Source organism: Heliconius melpomene, chromosome 11 (assembly GCF_056956725.1).
Source record: "Heliconius melpomene rosina isolate 202511_hmr_F chromosome 11, ASM5695672v1, whole genome shotgun sequence".
Taxonomy (NCBI): domain Eukaryota; kingdom Metazoa; phylum Arthropoda; class Insecta; order Lepidoptera; family Nymphalidae; genus Heliconius; species Heliconius melpomene.
Window position 1 is genome coordinate 6,926,875 of NC_140399.1, and position 19,999 is coordinate 6,946,873.

The 19,999-nt window shown below is 31.4% G+C and overlaps 1 protein-coding gene across 7 annotated transcripts in view; it reads left to right on the plus strand.

Annotated features, from left to right (window-relative positions):
- Positions 1–19,999, plus strand: part of sick (sickie) — a 254,751-nt gene that overhangs the window by 96,172 nt on the left and 138,580 nt on the right. For all 7 annotated transcript variants that reach the window (XM_085192441.1, XM_085192442.1, XM_085192444.1 and 4 more), the window contains exon 3: positions 3,631–3,941. In XM_085192441.1, the coding sequence (XP_085048567.1) occupies positions 3,631–3,941 (311 nt within the window). The remainder of the gene's footprint in view (positions 1–3,630; positions 3,942–19,999) is intronic.

Here is a 19,999-nt window from a genome sequence, read left to right on the forward strand (position 1 = left end):
ATATTTGTTATACTGTCGTTGTTTACTTGTTGTTACTAGTACTAGTAAATTTCAGTACTAGTAAATTTCAGATTATTTTAAACAATTATATATTTCGGAAGCCTTCGTGGCGTAGGGGCACAAGCGTGCCACTGTAACGCGGCGGTTGTAGGTTCGATTCCCACTCACAAACAAAAACCGCGGCGTGAAATTCACTTAACACGTAATGCCTCAAATATTCGGCGGAAATTGGAGAACGGAATCTCTTAACACTAGATTCCCTCTGCCTACCTATACTGATGATACAGAGTGAATCTGAAAAAAAAATATTAAAAAAAAACATATCTCATATATATCACAGATTATAAAAAAAAACAAATATAATATTTTTGTTATTGTATCTGTGAAGGGCGTTCACCGATGAGGAAAACATATGGTCGTATTTACATTTTACGTTACAGGCTATATTGTTAACATCTTGACTCAAAAGCGGTCGAGTCAAGCCTGAGCCCGAGTGCCGGTGACCTATGAGATGTAGGCAAGCCTTTTAAGGGCCGACGCCGACCCTTGTGACGCAACGAAATGAACTAAATACTGCAGTATGGTATCACCTCGACGTCCATTTGGCATTGTGAGGATGAAGCCCTTTATTAGAACTCCAGTCATGCGTTGGCTATAGGTATTTTAAATTAGAACAAAGGAATTTTAAAATGTAATTTTCGAACAATTCTAAGCTATTAAGGCGTGTGAAGTATTGTTTATTTGAATGTAAGTTTAAGCATTAATTTGTTTTTAATTATATTTTCATAATTTTTTAAAGAAAACCTATAAATATAGACACCCTACTGTAATCTTTTTTTTCCGTACTTCTCCCAAAAATAGCTTCTTGGGTACATATTCGTACATATGTAGGTATTACTTTTAACCAAAATTTTTTTGTTTTGTTATGCTTAAGACAAGCATAAGTACTATTACAAATTTCTCTTTAGCTCTAAGTCTTCATGTAAATTTATTTACGTACCTAGTTAGATTGTAATCGATCGACTTGACAGAAATCGATCTTCATCGTAAAATATAAACGAAATGCACCGTCTTAAAAATCAAATACAAATAATTTAAATTTTATTGTTTTGAAACATAATTATTGCATTTTAAAATGTAAAACGTTTCTTTCTCACAACAAAATTTTTTCTTTACGCTTTCTTATAAACTGCCACATTAAGAAACTCATAATATTCTTAACTTTCAAAGAGTTTTGTTTTTTAGTATGAATACATTATAACATTATACCTCAAAGGCATTTGAATGATATTAATGAAATTTTATGTATCCATACAACCGTTGTTTAGTGAGGACGATGCACAAAAAATGTAAAAGAAAGGATCACAATTACTGCCACATTCAAAATGAACACAAAAGAAACTTATAAGAAATATACATTATTGAAATATTAACTTTAAATTTTCGTTGATTTTTTATGGAAGGTTTTGAACTTTTTATTATTAAAATTGCTTATTACGTGGACTTGTAACATACTTACTAAGTGCAGAAGAAGTATATAATTTATGAGTTTAATTATCTTTAACGTATTGCCTTTTAAGTAAGAACTGACCTAGTTCTAATTTAATAAGCTGTCTTGTTAAAGTTTTTTTACTTTACATACATACTTATTTTTCAGTCGTAAATTTAAATTTTATGTTATATTTTTAACGCATATGCGAGGACAGTCTTGGCCCAAGGCATATGCGTGCGACTATTAACGCTACAGGTTGTGGGTTTGATTCCCACTCGAGAAAATGAAATATTTAATATTTTAATTTCCTCCCTCTTGTAAAGAATCAAAACGCGTAGTTGAGTTTCGCTACTCTTCACACAGTGCCTCCAGAATTTAAAAAGAAGAATTTACGAAAAGAAACAGACGCGTGTTAATGGGAACACCTATCTTAACACTAGGTCCTCTCTTCCCTGCATTGTTTGCTATGTGCAAAATACGGCGTAAAGTAAAAAAAATAGTTATTAATACCGGTTTACTAATTACCATAGGAATAAAGCCATCAATTTTATACAATCTTGCAAAACCCTTACAAAATAAACTATCTTAATCTTTTACAATTTAAATATATAAATACATCAGACAATATGGAAATATCAGTTTTATCACCAATATAAGTTTAATTGTGTTTATTCGAGGGTCACCTAAGTGATAAACTCATTGTGCAGGCTTCGCACAGGTACGGCCGGTGCCCATATGGCACGCACGTCCCCTTCAATAGAATAAGTATGCGGTGCGCGTACGGTGCACGTCAAACGATTTTATACCGAATTACTTTCCATTTTAGAATTCGCGAATCGGACCTAGAAACAATGTAATGCGAATAATTATGTTAATTTTATATTATCTACTGTTATGTTATTATTTATAAAATATAAAGAAGAATATCATTCATGTTGAAGGTGTTCGAGGAAACTAAAAATTATTTTTTTTAATTTCGTTATTTAGTGTCGATCTACAGGCTAAGCGCGACGTTAAGCTCCGCCACGCAATGGCTCGTAAAATTCGGCGGAAAGTAGGGAACGTAGTGTCTTTACACTATTTTCGCCCTATCCAGCTATATGTGGGATATAGCGTGAAGCTAAAGAAAATTATTTTCCTACTGTTATATTGTTATTTGAAATATATTATCTAATATTATATTCATATTATAATGATTAATTATAACGTGATATAATTGTGATAATAAGTAATTATGAATCGAAGTCGTGCTCCGATTCCAGCATTAATGCGGAACAATGTCGGTTTAATACGTTGTATTAATAGTTTAATTATTAATAGTTTAATTATTATTATTTAATAGTTTAATTTATACGTTTTGCTGAAATTTTGTAAATAGAATATTATATTTACCTTACTACCTATCTATGTTGTAATTAGGTTCCATTGAAGCATTGAAGTTTCTATGATAAAGTTTTTTTTTTATCTTCACGCTCTGTACCTCACATAGCAGAAGACGTAGAGGGAACCTGGGAACCTAGTGTTAAGACACTTCCGTTTCCCATTTTTTGTTGAATTATCGAGGCATTGCGTGTTGAGTCTTAATTTTTATAATCGAAGGAATTGTTTCTTATAACCGAGCCCAATATATTTAAATTTAACAATTATTCTTTAAAAAATAATTTTGAGAAACTACAAAAATATTATTTCTTTCCAATTAGAAAAAAGAGTTCAATAACAGTTAAAAACTAAATATATTTCTAAGAAATTTAATATTTTGTTTTCAAAGAAATACGAACATAAAATAAGACTGAACGTGTTTAAACTGTAATTACTTCAGCCTTTTCGAACGAAGCGTGAAATAATTTCATATTATATCACATACTTAAATACGTGAGACAATGCTATTATAATTAATGAACTGTACTGATATTTTAATTTATTATTACTTAATTTATTAGTTATTAATTCAAATAGAAAAGGGACTATTTATGAAGTGTTCTCCGCTTATTCCGCTAACTATGAGACGTATAGTCAAAAAATATGTTATGTTTTCAAATACGTTCATAATTTGGGGGTAGTTCATGCTAATTTCTATGTTATAATATTATATTATTGAAACATGAATATTAACATTATTATTATCTACTTTCTTTCAGTTGGAAAACGTCCAGTGTTGTTTAGACTTCTTACACGCCCAAAAAGTCCAAGGATTGGAACAGGTGACCGCCGTTGATATTCGAGACGCGAAATTAAAAGCGGTTTTGGCATTATTTTTCGCGTTGAGCAGACACAAACAAGCTACAAAGCAAAGAGTGCCATCTAGCGGTAATGCTGCGAACGCAGGCAAGAGTTCCAGTGAGGATGTCTCTTTAAGTTCCGTCCAACGGATAACAGGTGGCAGCAGTTGCGATGAAATATTAACGGCGTGTGGCAATAGCGTCGAGATGACGACGTTAACAGCTAACAGGTATGTGGAAATCATATTCCTCAATTATGTTTTTGTCTTAGTTTTGCATATTAAATAAAACAAAAAGAGGAATTTACTTCAAAATATTTTACACTTTTTAACGCCATCTTAATCAATACGTTACATCGCTCATCAAAAAGTTCATTTTGTTCCATGTAGATGGCGCTGTATTCTTTTTTTTAATATAATTATAATTCATGTAGTAAATAAACCGTCCACTCTACTCTATCGTCTTGATTATTCTCTTTTCCTAAATATATATTAACTAGCGGACGCGCGCCGCTTCGCTTGCGTATTTAAGGGTGAATTTTGAATAACCCATGAAACATGTGTTCAATCAAATATTTTTAAGAGACTAAATTTCAAATTTTATAAAAATCGGTGACGATTTAAAGATTTTTCCATACAAACTTTCAACCCCTTATTGGCACCCTTAGGGGGTGAATTCTAGAAAACCATGAAACATGTGTTTAACTATATACCTTTAAGAGTCTAAATTTCAAATGTTATAAAAATTGGTGACGACTTAAAAAAAACCTATACAAACTTTCAACCCCTTATTTGCACCCTTAGGGGGAGAATTCTAGAAAACTATGAAACACGTGTTCAATTAAATACTTTTAAAAATCTAAATTTCAAATTTTATAAAAATCGGTGCCGATTTAAATTTTTTTCCATACAAACTTTGAACCCCTATTTCACCCCTTTAGGGTTAAAATTTTTCAAAATCCCTTCTTAGTGGATGTCCAGATTACGAAAGTAAACTTTTATCCAAATTTAAGGTTTCTACCATCAGCGGTTACGGCTGTGCGTGCGTCTTACCTCAGTCAGTGAGGACAAGTCCTTTTATATATATAGATTATTTAGTGTTTTTAATATTTTATTAGTTAATGTAATAGTTATTTATCTTTATATCGTTTTTTAACAATATTTTAACATTTGTGCTATGTAGTTTCCTACTGAAACATGTTTTTACGACCGAAAAACCTTGTTTTTTTGGAAAAAAACCGAAAATTTAACGATCTGTATCATATCAAAATGTATCATAGATGATTGTCAAAATTATTCGTGTTATTATTCGTGTCAAAATTAAATTATTTCGATTTAAAGTGCTATGATTTTATACAATACAACTGTAAAAATTTCTATTACGAACTACAATATTAATTGAATCCTTACTAGAACGAAAACCACCGAAAACTAAATCGAACTTTTGGTCCGACACAAGTGCTATGTTAAAGCTATTTTTAACGTAAGGCACAAAAATAGGACTTTAATGTTGTTAATATAAATTATCTATAAACGATTGGTGCTCACGGTGATTTCTCAACGAGGCATAACTCGTTGCGTTCGTATAATTAGTTAAGCAAGGGTTGACAACTAATTTATAAGCGATAGTGTTCAAAATAGATTTGTCATAAGTATTATTTATAGCCCTTTGGTTTTAAATGATAACAATTTATGTATGTTATAGAGAAAATATTACATATTATGAAAATGATACTTAGATTTTCTTATATGTTATGATTATTATTTTATAAATATAAATATTTTAATAAAGGTTTTAAAGGTATGTTTATAAAATGTTAGACTAGACAGTGTAACATATATATAAAAGTTAATATTTTTAATGCTAACATTAGTCCATAAAAGGACAGCCCTAAAAAAGCACGATAAATCCCGATCTATAAATACTCGCGTTCTCTAAGCTTATTTCGCTCGGAACACGGTTAAAATAAATATAAAACTACGTTATATCTGTCATAAACTATCTATATCCAAGCATTTTTTCTAATATTTTATATCAAAATTTTCCAAATAGAAATATAAATTCAAGATATACATATTTTTAAGTCTAAGCATATACCTATTAACTTCCAATATTAATTTATTTTAAATCACTTCTAAATTATGTAGGGCAGAGAATTTTGTAGGGCATGAAAATATCAAACTTGACCACAACAAAATAACAAACTTAAGCATTAGAAATATAAAGTTTGTACGTATAGAGTAACATTGATACTAAAAAAGCGATTTATCGCTTTTAGTTTTAATTAAATACGTTATACATATTATTTGTCCCAATAAAATTAAATAATATGGCCATATTAGTTTGTAATTCTTGTAAACTCCACTTCGACGTTCAGAACGACAATCTATTTTGGTCTAGCGCCCTCTATTGGCGAGTTGCCGAGCTATTGCTGAAGCGGATTTACTCACGATCTATGTTTGTAAACAAAGAGGTCTAAAGTGCAATATGAAACTTTTCTTGTTTAATTATATGCCTTATTACACAATGATTTAAGGTGTATATTTATTATGCAGATATTATAATATTTTAGCAAATGGAAGCCTGTCACAACAGTCGAGTTAACGCATCTCTTCACGTAAGCTTTTTATCAGAATTGCTTAACCCATTTCAAGCTAATGAGAATTTCTCATAAATTATGTTAAATAAAAAATATAAACGGGTTCGTCGCCTTTAGTCGCCACAAGCAGAGATTTTTGTGTGGCATTAACAAAGGCGTATTAAGTCGTTTTTAACTCTTGGGAATCAATTATTATTTATTAATAAAGTCATTTCTACCCTCTAATATTAAGGCAAAATGCGGAACGTGGGAAACGGAGTATCTAAACTACTTTATTCTCTCCGCCTTCTCTTCTATAATACAGAATATTTCGACTAAAATGATATGCAGTTGCTTACCCGCCATCGAGCCCCTATGCCCGGTCATTGCTTTGATTATGAACAGACAGACGGATGTCATGCCCGCCCAAAGCTCACGACAAAAGGCCTAACAAGCTATTGTTTGTCATTTTCCTCGCTTCAATGAACGGTTGTCTCACGACCTTTGTACTTAAAAGAAATATAAACAACTTTGAATGCGTTTAAAATTAAAATTAAAAATAAGTTTTTATTCATATTGCTGATTACTTAAGAACATGACAAACAAATAACCTAAAAAAAGGACAAAAAACGTCACAAAAAGTCTTTCACAATGTTTCTCCATAAAGAGGGTTTCTTGCTTCGTATGTTTGTTTTCTACTGAGATAACATTATTTTGGTTTTTACCCAAACATGTTTTGGTCGTTAAAGTGTTTTATTTTGTCCATAAATTACGCTCACGTTCTTTTAATTTGGCAAATAAATATACTTAATTATTGTTAATAATAGGCACGTAAAATTTAATACAGATATTTATACGTATTTATTGTTTTAATTAAATAAATCAGCTTTAGTAGTAGAATTTTTTGAGGCATCGAACTCACAACGGTTGCGTTACAGTTACTCTTGTGCCACTGCGCCCTTACAATCTAAATATATCTATTAATTATTTTATAATTATTTAAAATCTGTTTAATTCTTGCATATTATTTAAGAATTTATATAGTATTACAGTGTAATTGGCGACGACATCATTAAAAAAAAATCATAATTACATTTTGCCCACATTCAGTCGGTATACGCTTAAAACTCCCCTCTGCTCAGCAATTTAAAACCGCAACCTGTTTAGTACTTAAAACAGGTTGACTAAGTATTGTCAAGGAACTTGGTGTTTATACTTTTTAAATTTCCACGCGAAATTAAAAGAATTCTTCAATGTCTGGACCAGTTTCGATTTAGAATTCAGTTGGTTCTTATAGGTGAACAGAACTACACAATGGGTTCACTTTCCTTAGAAGGATATACCATGTAGGGAAGTCGTCGACTTGCAGTTGGAACTGGCATACCATAGCTACGAGTATAATACGTGAACTTTTAAGTGGTCTTATAATTAAATGTCATGTTGCATATATCGCTCAAATGCATCTCGACGTAAAGTGAAGTGGAAATATGGAAGTGGTTTAGCTCTTTGTTATATCTATATAGAATAATCTTTATATAATTGTGAGAATACGCTATCCATACCTATATTATAAATTCGAAAGTAACTCTGTCTGTCTGTCTGTCTGTCTGTCTGTCTGTCTGTCTTTTCCGCAATCAGGGCCAAACCGCTAATTTAATTGTGATAAAATACTCATATAGAGATACTTGAGGGTCCCGGGATGAACATAGGATACTTTTTTTTCTCATATTTGTAATATTTTCGATATATACCAATATATTAAAATAATTAATTTGACAAGGAATTTATTCCGCCATGTTAATAACAATCGTCGCTACGCGTTGCTAAGCAACAGCTTGCAAAGTTTGCTGATTTAAGAAAACGTCACCCACAGTAAGTTTGCTTAATGCATACATGGTGCGCGCCGATATAGATTTATACAAATTTCTTTATACAAATCATTAACAAAAATTAGAGGATTTCTATAATTTGATATTCATCCTTATGAAAATAAATATAATAGTCACTTTTAGCATTTCATCTAGATGGAAATTATAATTTACTGTATAACATTCTAATAAATAATTAAGATGTGACTGATTCCAAATGACCTAGCCTTCGGGCGGCATAATATGAGTATGACCGACGCGAACGGGCGGATGACTGATGATTTTGTAAATTTTTATAGATTTTCGAATTACTATTATTTTTTATGTAATTATTTGCTGCTTATAATTAATTTATCTCAGTTCGGTTATCTATACCGATGTTATACACTTAAAATATCGTAATTTTAATCATTTGAGATTTTATTTAATATTGTTCGCAAAAATTAATAATTATTTAATATAGAAAAATGTTTAGTACGCGCGCACAGCAAACTTTAGGTTTTTTTTTCTAATATTAAGAATTTCCTTTAGTTACTTTTACTTCTTTGGTTTGTTCATTTCGGTTACTCAGATATTTTTTCTAATAATAAATCTCCACTTATTATTATTTTTTAACTTATTTTAATGATTTAGGCTTATATTTTCGCGGGCGTAGCCGCGTCCGGGCCCACTAGTACAAATATAAAAGAAGAATATTGTGTCAGCTTTGTCTTAAAAGATTAAAACTAAAAATGAGGCCAGTCTGGTGCCGAGGCGAAGCGCGGCGTTAAGTTCTGCCATTCAACATGCAATGGCTGTAGAATTCAGAGGAAAGTGGGAAGGGGAATGTTGTAACACTAGGTTCCCTCTGCCTATCTCGATACTTGTGGGATACAGAATTAAGCTGAAAAAAAAGGAAAATATATATTTCTACACAAACAATAGAAGAATATTGTGTTTCCTTTGTCTGGAAACATATTAAAAGTAAAAATGTCTAAAATCTTTATGACATTATCAGCGGGCGGCACTCTCAAGCAATTCATTGTGTGCGTTAAAATGCAAATTTTTATTTTAGTGCACTGCATAATACTTTATCTTGATTATATTGACGCGTTTCGCCGTTATAAAAATGCGGTTGCCTAACGGTACAGTCGAGTTTGGAACATCCCTTATTGTATACACTTAGTTATGGCCAAACTCGTAATATCCTTTTGTTTAAATATAATTATAAAAAATATAAATAAAAATACAAGTGTGGTAAGTGAGGCTGGTTGTAGGTTCGATTCCCACTCGAGGAAGTGATTTATTTATTTACATGTATATTTTCATTTCAACACTCAAGGATTCGGCAGAAAATGTGGAACGGAACCAATTATTACCAATTATTAATTATTTTGAATGTCATATCAAAAAAATGTATTTCCTCTCGCGTTAACCTGAGATAGGTTTCAAGTTACATGGGGTGTTTTGAAAAACCAATTATCAAGTAGGGTCGAGATTAGACTCCTCGAGAGCAGCTGATTTGTAAAGGAGCTAATGGGGTGTTAACGTCGTTCGTCGGAGCTCTCTAACGGAAGAACGAAAGATCAATTTCGTTAAATATCTATTTTTGTGTTTATTTGGGACGTGTTTGTTGCAAACTCGTAGGGTTTGTGACAGTTGTATAAATAATCTTAGGCAATAAATAAACATATTATGTAAATAAATATAGCAAAATCCTATAATCTGTAGCTTATTTTAAAATTTATTCGTTTGACGAGGATAATTGATAGTTGTGATGTCACGGTATATGTACCGTCTATACCGAGGCCGTCGTGACTTAGTGGCACGTGTGACTGCAATGCTACGTTGGTGGGTTCGATCTCCAATCCAGGGACTCCATTATGTATTATTATTCTCATCTCTTCGCTCTGGTACCAAGGCAGAGAGTCGGGAACGAAGTGTCTTACGCCAGGTTCCCTCTTCCTACCCTGTTATATACGGGAAAATGCGTAAAGCTTGTTTCAATAACAACCAGCTATGATAATTTCTCATTAATTTAAACATGACTAAGAATTGATTAATCTAATGTATCTCTGTCTACTACTGAATTAGATTGGTGTCCCTTCATAAATGAGAGAGAGAGAGAGAGAGAGAGTGAGACGAAAAAAAAGTAAAGTTTAGAAATAGTAAAAAAAAAATGAAATGCGAAGTTAAAAGCAAATATTTGCCCTCAGGCCTTACGCCATGTTTGAGCTTCATGGTGACCGCTTCACATCGATGTATTCAGTCAACAAACGATCTATACAAAGTTAGAGCGTCCGTATTATGCAAACAGTTTGATATTATGCCAATAAATAGTTCACTAGTTCACTGGAAGCTCATCCATTTACGTTTGAAGTACATTTCTATTGTAATACGAATAATCATGATTTTTTAGACAATGATTTATGTAATTAATAAAGGAAAGTATTATGCTGTAAAATCGTTTATTCTATTAACAATTAACATTTTTTTGTTCATTTATTTCGGGTTTAGGTGAAAGAAATTATTTATTCAAGGTAACTCAGAAAATTAATATTTTTTTTATACTTGCTCAACAATTTACAATTAACAAATTTACAATTTCCGAAAACGTAATCATTGCTTATTTTCACTAATTTTGGTATTATTCCTACTCTTAACCTAAGAATTTCTTTACTAGTAAATTCAGACTTCAGTTTTTAAGCCTATTATTGCCAACCACTGTACCTACCAGTAAACACGCTGTCTTACTAGAATCCTATGCAGCTTAGCGAGACAGATATGAATCAGGCCGTTCCTTTCACTCACTAATCCCTTGAGCTATTTCGACATATTTTATTATTAGATAAATACAATTATTTAAAAAAAAATCTTTTGAGGCTGTTCCTGGCGAAGGAGCGCCAGCTCGTGATCGTAAGCGCAACAGATGGTAGGTTCGATTCGTAGTCGAAGAAATTGACAAAAGCTTTTACTTTTAGACAACTGTTTAATAATTCAGTTCAGTATAAATAAAAATGAAGTCGCCTGTACTTTGCTAATAGCGAACTGCCTGTTTTGTATACGACGACGTACCCATTTAGTTCTGTGTGCATTTCTTTCGCTTTGCGGTAGGTCTTTGTGAGCTTCCGCGTTACATAAAGGAGCTTTATTATGACAATATTTTTCATGGACCTCGTATTTGTTTACGATTGTACTTCTGTTCTTGAGCAGGATATTTACGATACTGGTATCAAAGCAATCTTTCCAATTTCTTATGGGTTTTATAAAAAAAAAATTTTCTTTTCTAAGTGTGGAATAACACTTCAGAAATGGTAAAAGCGTGTTAAAAAATTAAATTTTATTATTAAATTAAATTAAATATTAAATTAAATTAAATTTTATTCCTTTTTGTAATTAAATTATTATCTATTAAAATAGTTAAAGAATATAAACGTCAATGTTTCTTCTAAAAAAATTTCTATTGCAACGCTAGAAATTCGTTTACGATCTCTTATGCTTTGGCCCCACAAACCCCCACTTATTATTCTCCCTTTATGTCCTCATAAATAACTGGTTATGGGTTCAATGCTTCGTTAAGGTCTACTGTAATTCTGTTTGTTCATTATTAAAAAATGCAATTAATCTGTTCTTAAAAATATTAAACTTGAAACCAGAATATTACTGTAACAATGTTTATTTTTCATTTAATGCCTAAGTTTTTTGGAAATTATTTTTACAAGATTGGCTTGCTCTTCTAGTTTTTATTAATACATTACATTTTGAATTGAGGCCATCGTGGCTGCTTGCTTGGTGGGGGAATGAAAATTTAGGAAAGTTTATTAAATTGTGTAGTGCTATGAGGTGCAATAAAGAAAAACAAAGTACTTAGTAATACACGAGATATTATATAAATCTTTTTGAAGTTAGTAGCGTCCGATTTCCTTTTAAAAACAGCATATTTTTGTATGAGAATAATAAATAATAAATTAGCATAATTCAGCCATTGAAGGTATTCACATATGTACGTATCGAAGAACATCTATCTATATTTATAGTCTTCCGTTTGGCAAAGCAATAGATCTTACTACCCCAATAGAAATTTTGTACGTCGCATCTCGTATATAGATGTGAATTATATTTTTAAATAAAGAGAGAGAGAGAGAGAGAGAGTGAGATACTCATTGTAGTTACTTGATGAAATATGGATTCTTTTGTTAATTATAAACAAATTATATTGAAAAATTGTTTTGTTTAAAAGTATTATCTTGTTAGTTTTACCTCCCTATGCCTACCAAGGACGAGAGCAAAGGCTCATGATAATGATATGTTATTTCAATTTTTACGAATATCCGATAAACAAATCTGGTGGGCGGAGTGTCGTAACACTAGGTTCCCTCTGCCAACCTTGCTACATCCAAGATATAGGTATAGGTATTTAAAAAGAACACAAAGGTAAATGAACCATACGCCGCCATGAACGTACCGACGTTGATATTGATAGGCGATACATGAGCTATCATGACAGTTTAATTGAAGCATATTCTGAGGAGCATCTCGTTGCTCGTATTTCTTCCTCGCATCGATACGCAAACGAAGCGAACATTCGAAAGTTTTCGTTATAAATCACTGGTTACTTTTAGACTTACCACGAATTGTTTAATCTTTTACAAGCGAATAGGGAATTCGTCGATGCTTAACAGTTTCGGTTCGTTTCCGCGTTTACTCTCGTTATATAAATATTTGTACCGATTAACTCAGTAAGGCCACTAGTGGTGCAGGAGCACAAGGGTCTGACTTTAAATGGGTGACTGGTTCGACTGGTTGTGAGTTCGAATCCTACGAGGTAATGAAATATTTAGACTCGTCGTGTAAAATTTAAACTGTCAATATTCGTCTTACTTTTGTAAATCTTTTTGCACATTACGATTTGAAAATACTTAGTTGCAGTTAACTATGTTAAACTATTTATTACTATAATAAGCAAACACGCTTGACATAATAGTTTTTTTAAAAGCTTTTATTTATATTAAAAGTTTTATTTACTAAAAAAAAACAATTTTATAGCCGTAAGTTTCTTAAAAGTCTTTAGTAAAACAAAAGGCTACCGATGCATAAATTCAAACATATTAATTATAAAAAAATACTAAGAACACGGTAGCCACTATAGATGACACTATAACTTGGCATAGCTTGAGCAAGAACAAGCACTTTAGATCTGCAATTTCTATCTGCACTGCAGCAAATACTAGTCTAACTAACTTCCTTTGTTTACATCTAGCTTTTGTTTTTAGTTAGCAATGTATCTAATAAGCCTTTTCAATGAATCCTATAGGAAGAGGACTAGGCAAGAGGCATATGCAAAAGGCATATGCAAGAGGCAAAGGCATGAGGCATAGACAAGAGGCATAGACGAGAAATAGTATTCATGGCTAGGAGGCCTTGATTGTTAGTCGCGAATATTTTATAATAGCTTATACTTTATTTATGTTAACAATAATGTAAATATCAATTTAATGACAAATAAATTTTCTTTTTCTTAGTTCTTCTTAATAAGGCTTTGATTAAGTTAGTTTTAATTATAAATTTCAATTGAAATCTCTTGTGTTTCACAACATTGATTATTTATTATAAGTGTCACTCACTGACGCAAAAGCAACAGCAATTAAAACAAGAAAAACTAATAAAAAATATATTTGATTCTTGTTTTTTGCATCCAATCCTGCAATTTTAAATGCAAATTTATTTATAATACCTATATATAGTATATAGTATTAGCTAGCAATTTTCGAACTGTGTCCATATTCAAAGAGAGAGAGAGAGAGATCCCGATTCACTTTGAGGGAACTTTTTTCAATGTTGAACAACCAGCACACCCACCAGTAATCGTTAAATCTTAGGCAAATGGATAGTGTTAAGACAATCCGTTCCCATTAAAACACCCCCGTTCCCAACGTTCCACCAAATTCTTAAGGCATTGCGTATTGCTTATTTATTGCATTAAATTTGAAAAAAAAACATTTATACATTTAGATATAGAATTTGATCGTACTATCATAAACAGTTCGCCCAAAATAATAGCAGTCATTATCAATAATATGAATAGTGTGCGAGGATGGGGCGGACGTACCACCCTCTTATACAATACACAATTATATTTCCATGCGAGATAGAACCAGCAATATTTGATGTAAATAATTAAATAAATAGCATGTTTTAGTAGTTAATATAAATAATATTTTTTTAGAATAAATATTGGATTCATTAATAATACCAAATTAAAAGAAAATAAAGATACACCCTGGTTAAAGGTGGTTGAAGGCCCCACATGATCGAAAAGAAGATCCTTTATCAGCAGGAGATTGTTTACTTAAGCCCTCAGTGTAAATTATTTCACCGAGACCTGGCGTAGGGACTGATTTAACGAGATAAGCCGCGAACCCTTCTAAAGGTGGTGCATAATGTCATCCTACTAATGCAAGGGCTTCCCGGCACAGATGGCACCAGTTTTTGTTATACAGGATGCTAGGAACTGCTCTTTTGTCGTTTACATCTCTATTTGAAATAAAATTAATAATCGCCTAATGAATCAAAATACATATTTAACATATTTATAAAAAGAAATAATTTACAATTCAAATATGTATATTATTCAGTAACAATTAAAAACCTCGTTCCATAACGAGGCAAAATATTCGTGCCAAAAAATATACGTCAACATCAATTGTGTAATTACGAAAAAAATATTAATAATTATTATTTTTCCATTCGCCCCTAAGAAATTGTTTGAAATCTACAAGTATTTCCTGTTTCTTTTCAATACATCGATTAGTACTTAAACTCTCATTTGTTTAAATAATGGCCGCGCAGTTCAGCTGACGATGAAAGGTTCCAACGTCCACATCTTTTGTTTACACCCTGTGCACTCGAATATGGCATTAGCATTCTGCATCCCGGGCGATCACTCGGAAGGGGAAGGCCCTTTCTGTCGAACTCCCGTCTTTCATGTAGACGCGATGGTCGTGCGCGCACGCGGTGCTATGCGCTGAGCGCGTTCCCCGACTTCCCCGCGACTTACCAGTGCATGTGACGAATTGTGGTCTTTTTTTGTGTCGTGCGAAGCCCTATTTATATAAGTGAAACGTGCCTAGTCCTCCAGTTGAAGTGGTCGCAATGAGAGATGGTTTGATGTTTATTTTAATACGAGTTCAAGTTAATTCCAGTGTGTGTCGGGTCATTTTGTTTACGTTGTGGCGTGATTCACGTCAAGTTTTCTTGCTATGTTTGACGTTAATATTAACAAATTTCGGTTTGTTTAAACTTGAAATTGATTTTATGTACATTTTTAATATTATAGATATTATTTATTATTTTAAAAAATATCTATTTTGTTGTCATTGCATTCATAATATTTTAAAATATGGTGCGCTCTTTTTAGTTTTCAATTTTTTTTATTATTATTATCACTATTCCATTTATATGATTTTAAAATCTGTGAAAATGCTGATTTAACTATTATAAGATCTTTGCTAACTATATAAGATACTCAGTATAATCGAGGATATTTCAATATTAAACATTTTAAAAATTCTTTCGTTGCAATTAAAAAGTTTCATTTAAAATTCTATAAGACTGGTCGATATACAAAAGTAATAAATAGAATAAAAATAAAACAAAAACTACTGGTTGGAGCTTTTAATAAGATTTATTCGTTTATTTGTTGTGCGAACACTGAAGGACCAAAGCTTGTTTTGCAATATATAAAACCGTAGGTGTAAGAAACTCGTAGGTGTATTATAGTATGATCATGATTAACTGATTGCTTCCAATGAGGTTTTACAATTGGTTCTGTGAATGATATGTCTGAAATAATTAATTAGGATTTCTATTATCAAATAGTAGCTAAAGTTATTTATATTATGTACATAAATAATTATTTTTTATTTGCTTACTATATATATCTATTTGAAACTTTTTACAAAGCTTTATTTCTTCTATAGGTAAAACTAACGCCAATGATCTTCTCTACTGTGGGTACTTGCAAAATATCATTACTGAATTTGGGAATGTAATAGATTATTAAATTTATATTTAAATTTTAACTTACATTAAAATTGATTATGATTATTTTAATAATCCTATAGTTACTTTTAACTAGAAAATATAAATAAAATATCTGGAAGCTATAAAATTCTTCGGCTTATCAGCCCCTAGCCATTTTGAACGATATATGAAATTGAAAATTTAGCTTATTCACAAGGTTAAACGCGAGTTCAGACCACCTGTGGCACCGTTACATTCGCTATCGAATTAAATGTCTGCGATTAGGAAATATTGCAAGTATAGTAATTTTCTGTAGTCGTTTGGTATTTAATGTTTAATATGTATATTTGTAAACTGCATTACATATCTATTTTATATTAATTTATGACATCTGGTTTGAATTTGATAAGAAAAATCAAATACCAACATAATTTAATATTAGCAATTGACCTTTTCGAATTAAAATTAAAATATTTTTTACACAATTCCCATTACAAGCATTTTTGGATCGTCAAGTTACTTAAAAATGTCAGTAATGTCAGTTCTACAAATAGTTAACATCGGCTCTGAAGGTAGTTCTACTTTTCAAAATATAATTTACAATTTTTTAAAATATAAACATAATTAGGTTCCCGAGTGAACATTAACCGCACTTAGTTCCACACATAATAGTTTATTATTATAATAGTCTTGGTTTGAATAGTATGCTTTACTTAATAATAAATATTTTTACTTTAATTTTAATTTGTTCTAGTGGATTACTTGTAAAATTTTAATAGGCTTAGGTACTATATAATTCAGTATTGAGACTCTTTAAATATTGTAATAATCAGCTTCACGCTGTATCCCGCACACAGCAGGATAGGCAGAGAGAGACATAGTGTTAGTGAATTCTGGAGGCATTTCGTGTAGAGTGGCGGAACTTAACGCCGCGGCTTTGCCTCGATACCTCGAGTGTGGAATAATGTAGTTACACAAATAATTACTTTATCTAAATTTTATTTTTTACCGCTACTCGCATATATTCAAATGGAAATAATCTACTTAGATAAAGAGTATTAGTCATTATTTATGTCATTTGAGTCGACCACGTTTAATGAGTTTTTGTCCGATAACGATCGGATCTATGTGATTTATAGATTTGTGCAAGTGTCCCATTTATTTGATGTTTTCAATATAAATCGACTTTGTCCTAATGATGAATGGTTATCCATATAAACAATTCTAAGATCCATATTTTTAAATCGCACTCAAGTTTGAGATCGATCTTGAGATGCTGTTTTTATTCTGCTGATTTTCCACCTGATTCTTCCATCAACGGTTACGGCCATTCCATACAGATTCCATATAATCATTATCAGACTTAGTAATAATTAAATAATAAAAATTCCATTTTTATGGTAAATGAAACCCACAAACAGCAGGTTATCTAATAACACGGGAACACAACTTCGCTTTCACAACGCTTTATCAAATGCCATGCCAGATCTTATTTAAATACTCGGTTTTAATTAAATTCACGTGGAGCATATATTCCTACTCGTACATATACTTTTATTTTAATGTTGGTAATTTGGTATGTTATTTCAATGTTATCTGTATTTGTAAGTCAATATTATCTTTTTTGTTCTTAATGAGTTTCTTAATGATATAAGTAATTTTATTAAGATATGCAGGTATATTAGAATCTTATAACTTCTTGATATATACTAATTAAAAAAATGTTGTAAGGTAAAGCGCGGCGTTGAGTTGCGCCACTCAACACACAATGGCTGGAAATTTCGGCGGAAAGTAAGGAATGGAGTGTCTTAACACTAAGTTCCCTCCGAGTGTCTTGCTGTATGCGATATACAGCGTGTAGCTGAAAAAATATATAATGTTGTTTTAAGACAGTATTAGTGTTTTTCATAAGCGATAACTGAAGAACGATACGAACGATCTTAATACAAGGTTCTTCTTGCTTACATCATCTTACTCAGAGGACACAAGCAAATAAAAAAGGTAAATGATAAAGTTTAGTACTTTTAGTGAACAAACCTTTTAAATTATTTATGGAATATATTGTTAATCGTTATCTATAAACAAAAAGAACTATTTTGTTTTAATTTATAATTTTGACTAAAGTTAAAAGTTTTTTGTAATAACATATCTCGATCACTATTTAGAAAAAAGCTCAAAAAATGAGCTTGCCAAGTATTTTGCTGTTCTGTAAGAGATTTTTCATATGAAATGTGAAAGCTTACACTTGAATGATATACTTTGAGCTTAAAAGACGAAGCGACGCTTGCTATTATAGAAGAAAAAAAATCTTCTGTATATTTCTTGCTTTGTATATCTAAAGGAAAAAGTACTTAACGTAGGATTTCATATTTTTATGCATATGCATAATATTTTTATGCATATGCAAAAAAATCCCTGGATGGTTCAACTTTGATTGGAATTTGCGATTTCGAGAATTGTTACTATGTTAAACAGTTGGTTGGCACTAGCTAAACCTGTTTGTAGAGCCAGGAGACGTGGGTGCAACTGCAAAGTGAGTCTGGTCTATCGAAGCTATGCTTAGTACTCGTTTGCTTATAATATTTTACTTGTTTTTATATAAGCGCTTTAATAATAAATAATAGTATAAAAAAAATTAAAACCACGCTTTGGTAAAGAAATGAACTAAAATGTATTTTTTATTTACATTAAGGATGATGTAAAAAATATGCACCCCATGCTTTTTTGTGTTATTCATAATTTAGATGTAAATAATACATTGTATACCTAGGCTTTGAAAATGATCCTTTCGTTATGATTTCAATAGTTTTGAGAACTATTGATTGAATAAATAATATAATATTGAAACTTGACCAAAAAAGAGACAAAAAAATAATAATTTTGTTCATATGTATATAATTAATAAATTTTGTTTATATGTATATATTTTCTGTAGAAAATCGATATAATTTCAATATGTAGAAGTAACGCAAAACATTTTCTATATACGGGGCGCCGAGCGTACGTGTAGCGTGTCTCTTTATTGTTCCATAATATTTCTTTAGTAAACCACACTCTCATTTATAGTCAAGAATGAAATGTTTATGGCAGTTTTAAAAAAGTAGTCAACAAAAAGTTAAATGTATACTTTTGGTAGTTTAATTTTGAGGGGAGGGCGTGGGGGCCGCCACCCTAAGGATTCTGTACCCTCGTCGCACAGAACAATAGTTCACACGAAATAATCGATAAATACCATACTTCTAAAAACTGGCAAACGCTTTAGGGACAGTACTCATGGAATTATTACAAGAAATTGTAATTATGATATTTTCTATGACATATTTATATATTATATGCCAGCGTGGCACAATGGCACAAGTGTGGGATTGTCAACGCGAGGGTTGTGGGTTTGACTCTCATTTGGGAGAATGAAATATTTAATATTTTCGTTTCTTCGCTTTGGTAAACAGGCAAATCACAGTGATAAGTATCGCCAATGAACACACAATGCCTTGAGAATTCGGTAGAAAAAGAACACTGAAGTGTCTTAAAGGGGAAGTAGGGTCTTAACACTAGGCTTCCAGGTTCCCTCTACCAATCCTGCTATGTGCGGGATACAGCGTGAAGCTATAAAAAAAATTATTCGTATGTAGGTGTATTTTCTGTCTAACAAAACTGATTAGGTTATACTTAAACACTGTACATACAAAACTTGTGTTTACTATTTACGTAAATAGAAATGCATCAATGTCAATTAATTCTAATTGATATAAATGTGGTGGACGCGTTTTAATCTAATATACGAACGAATACGACCCACGCGACCGCACTATCTGACATAATGTGCGAAAGCACTGAGATA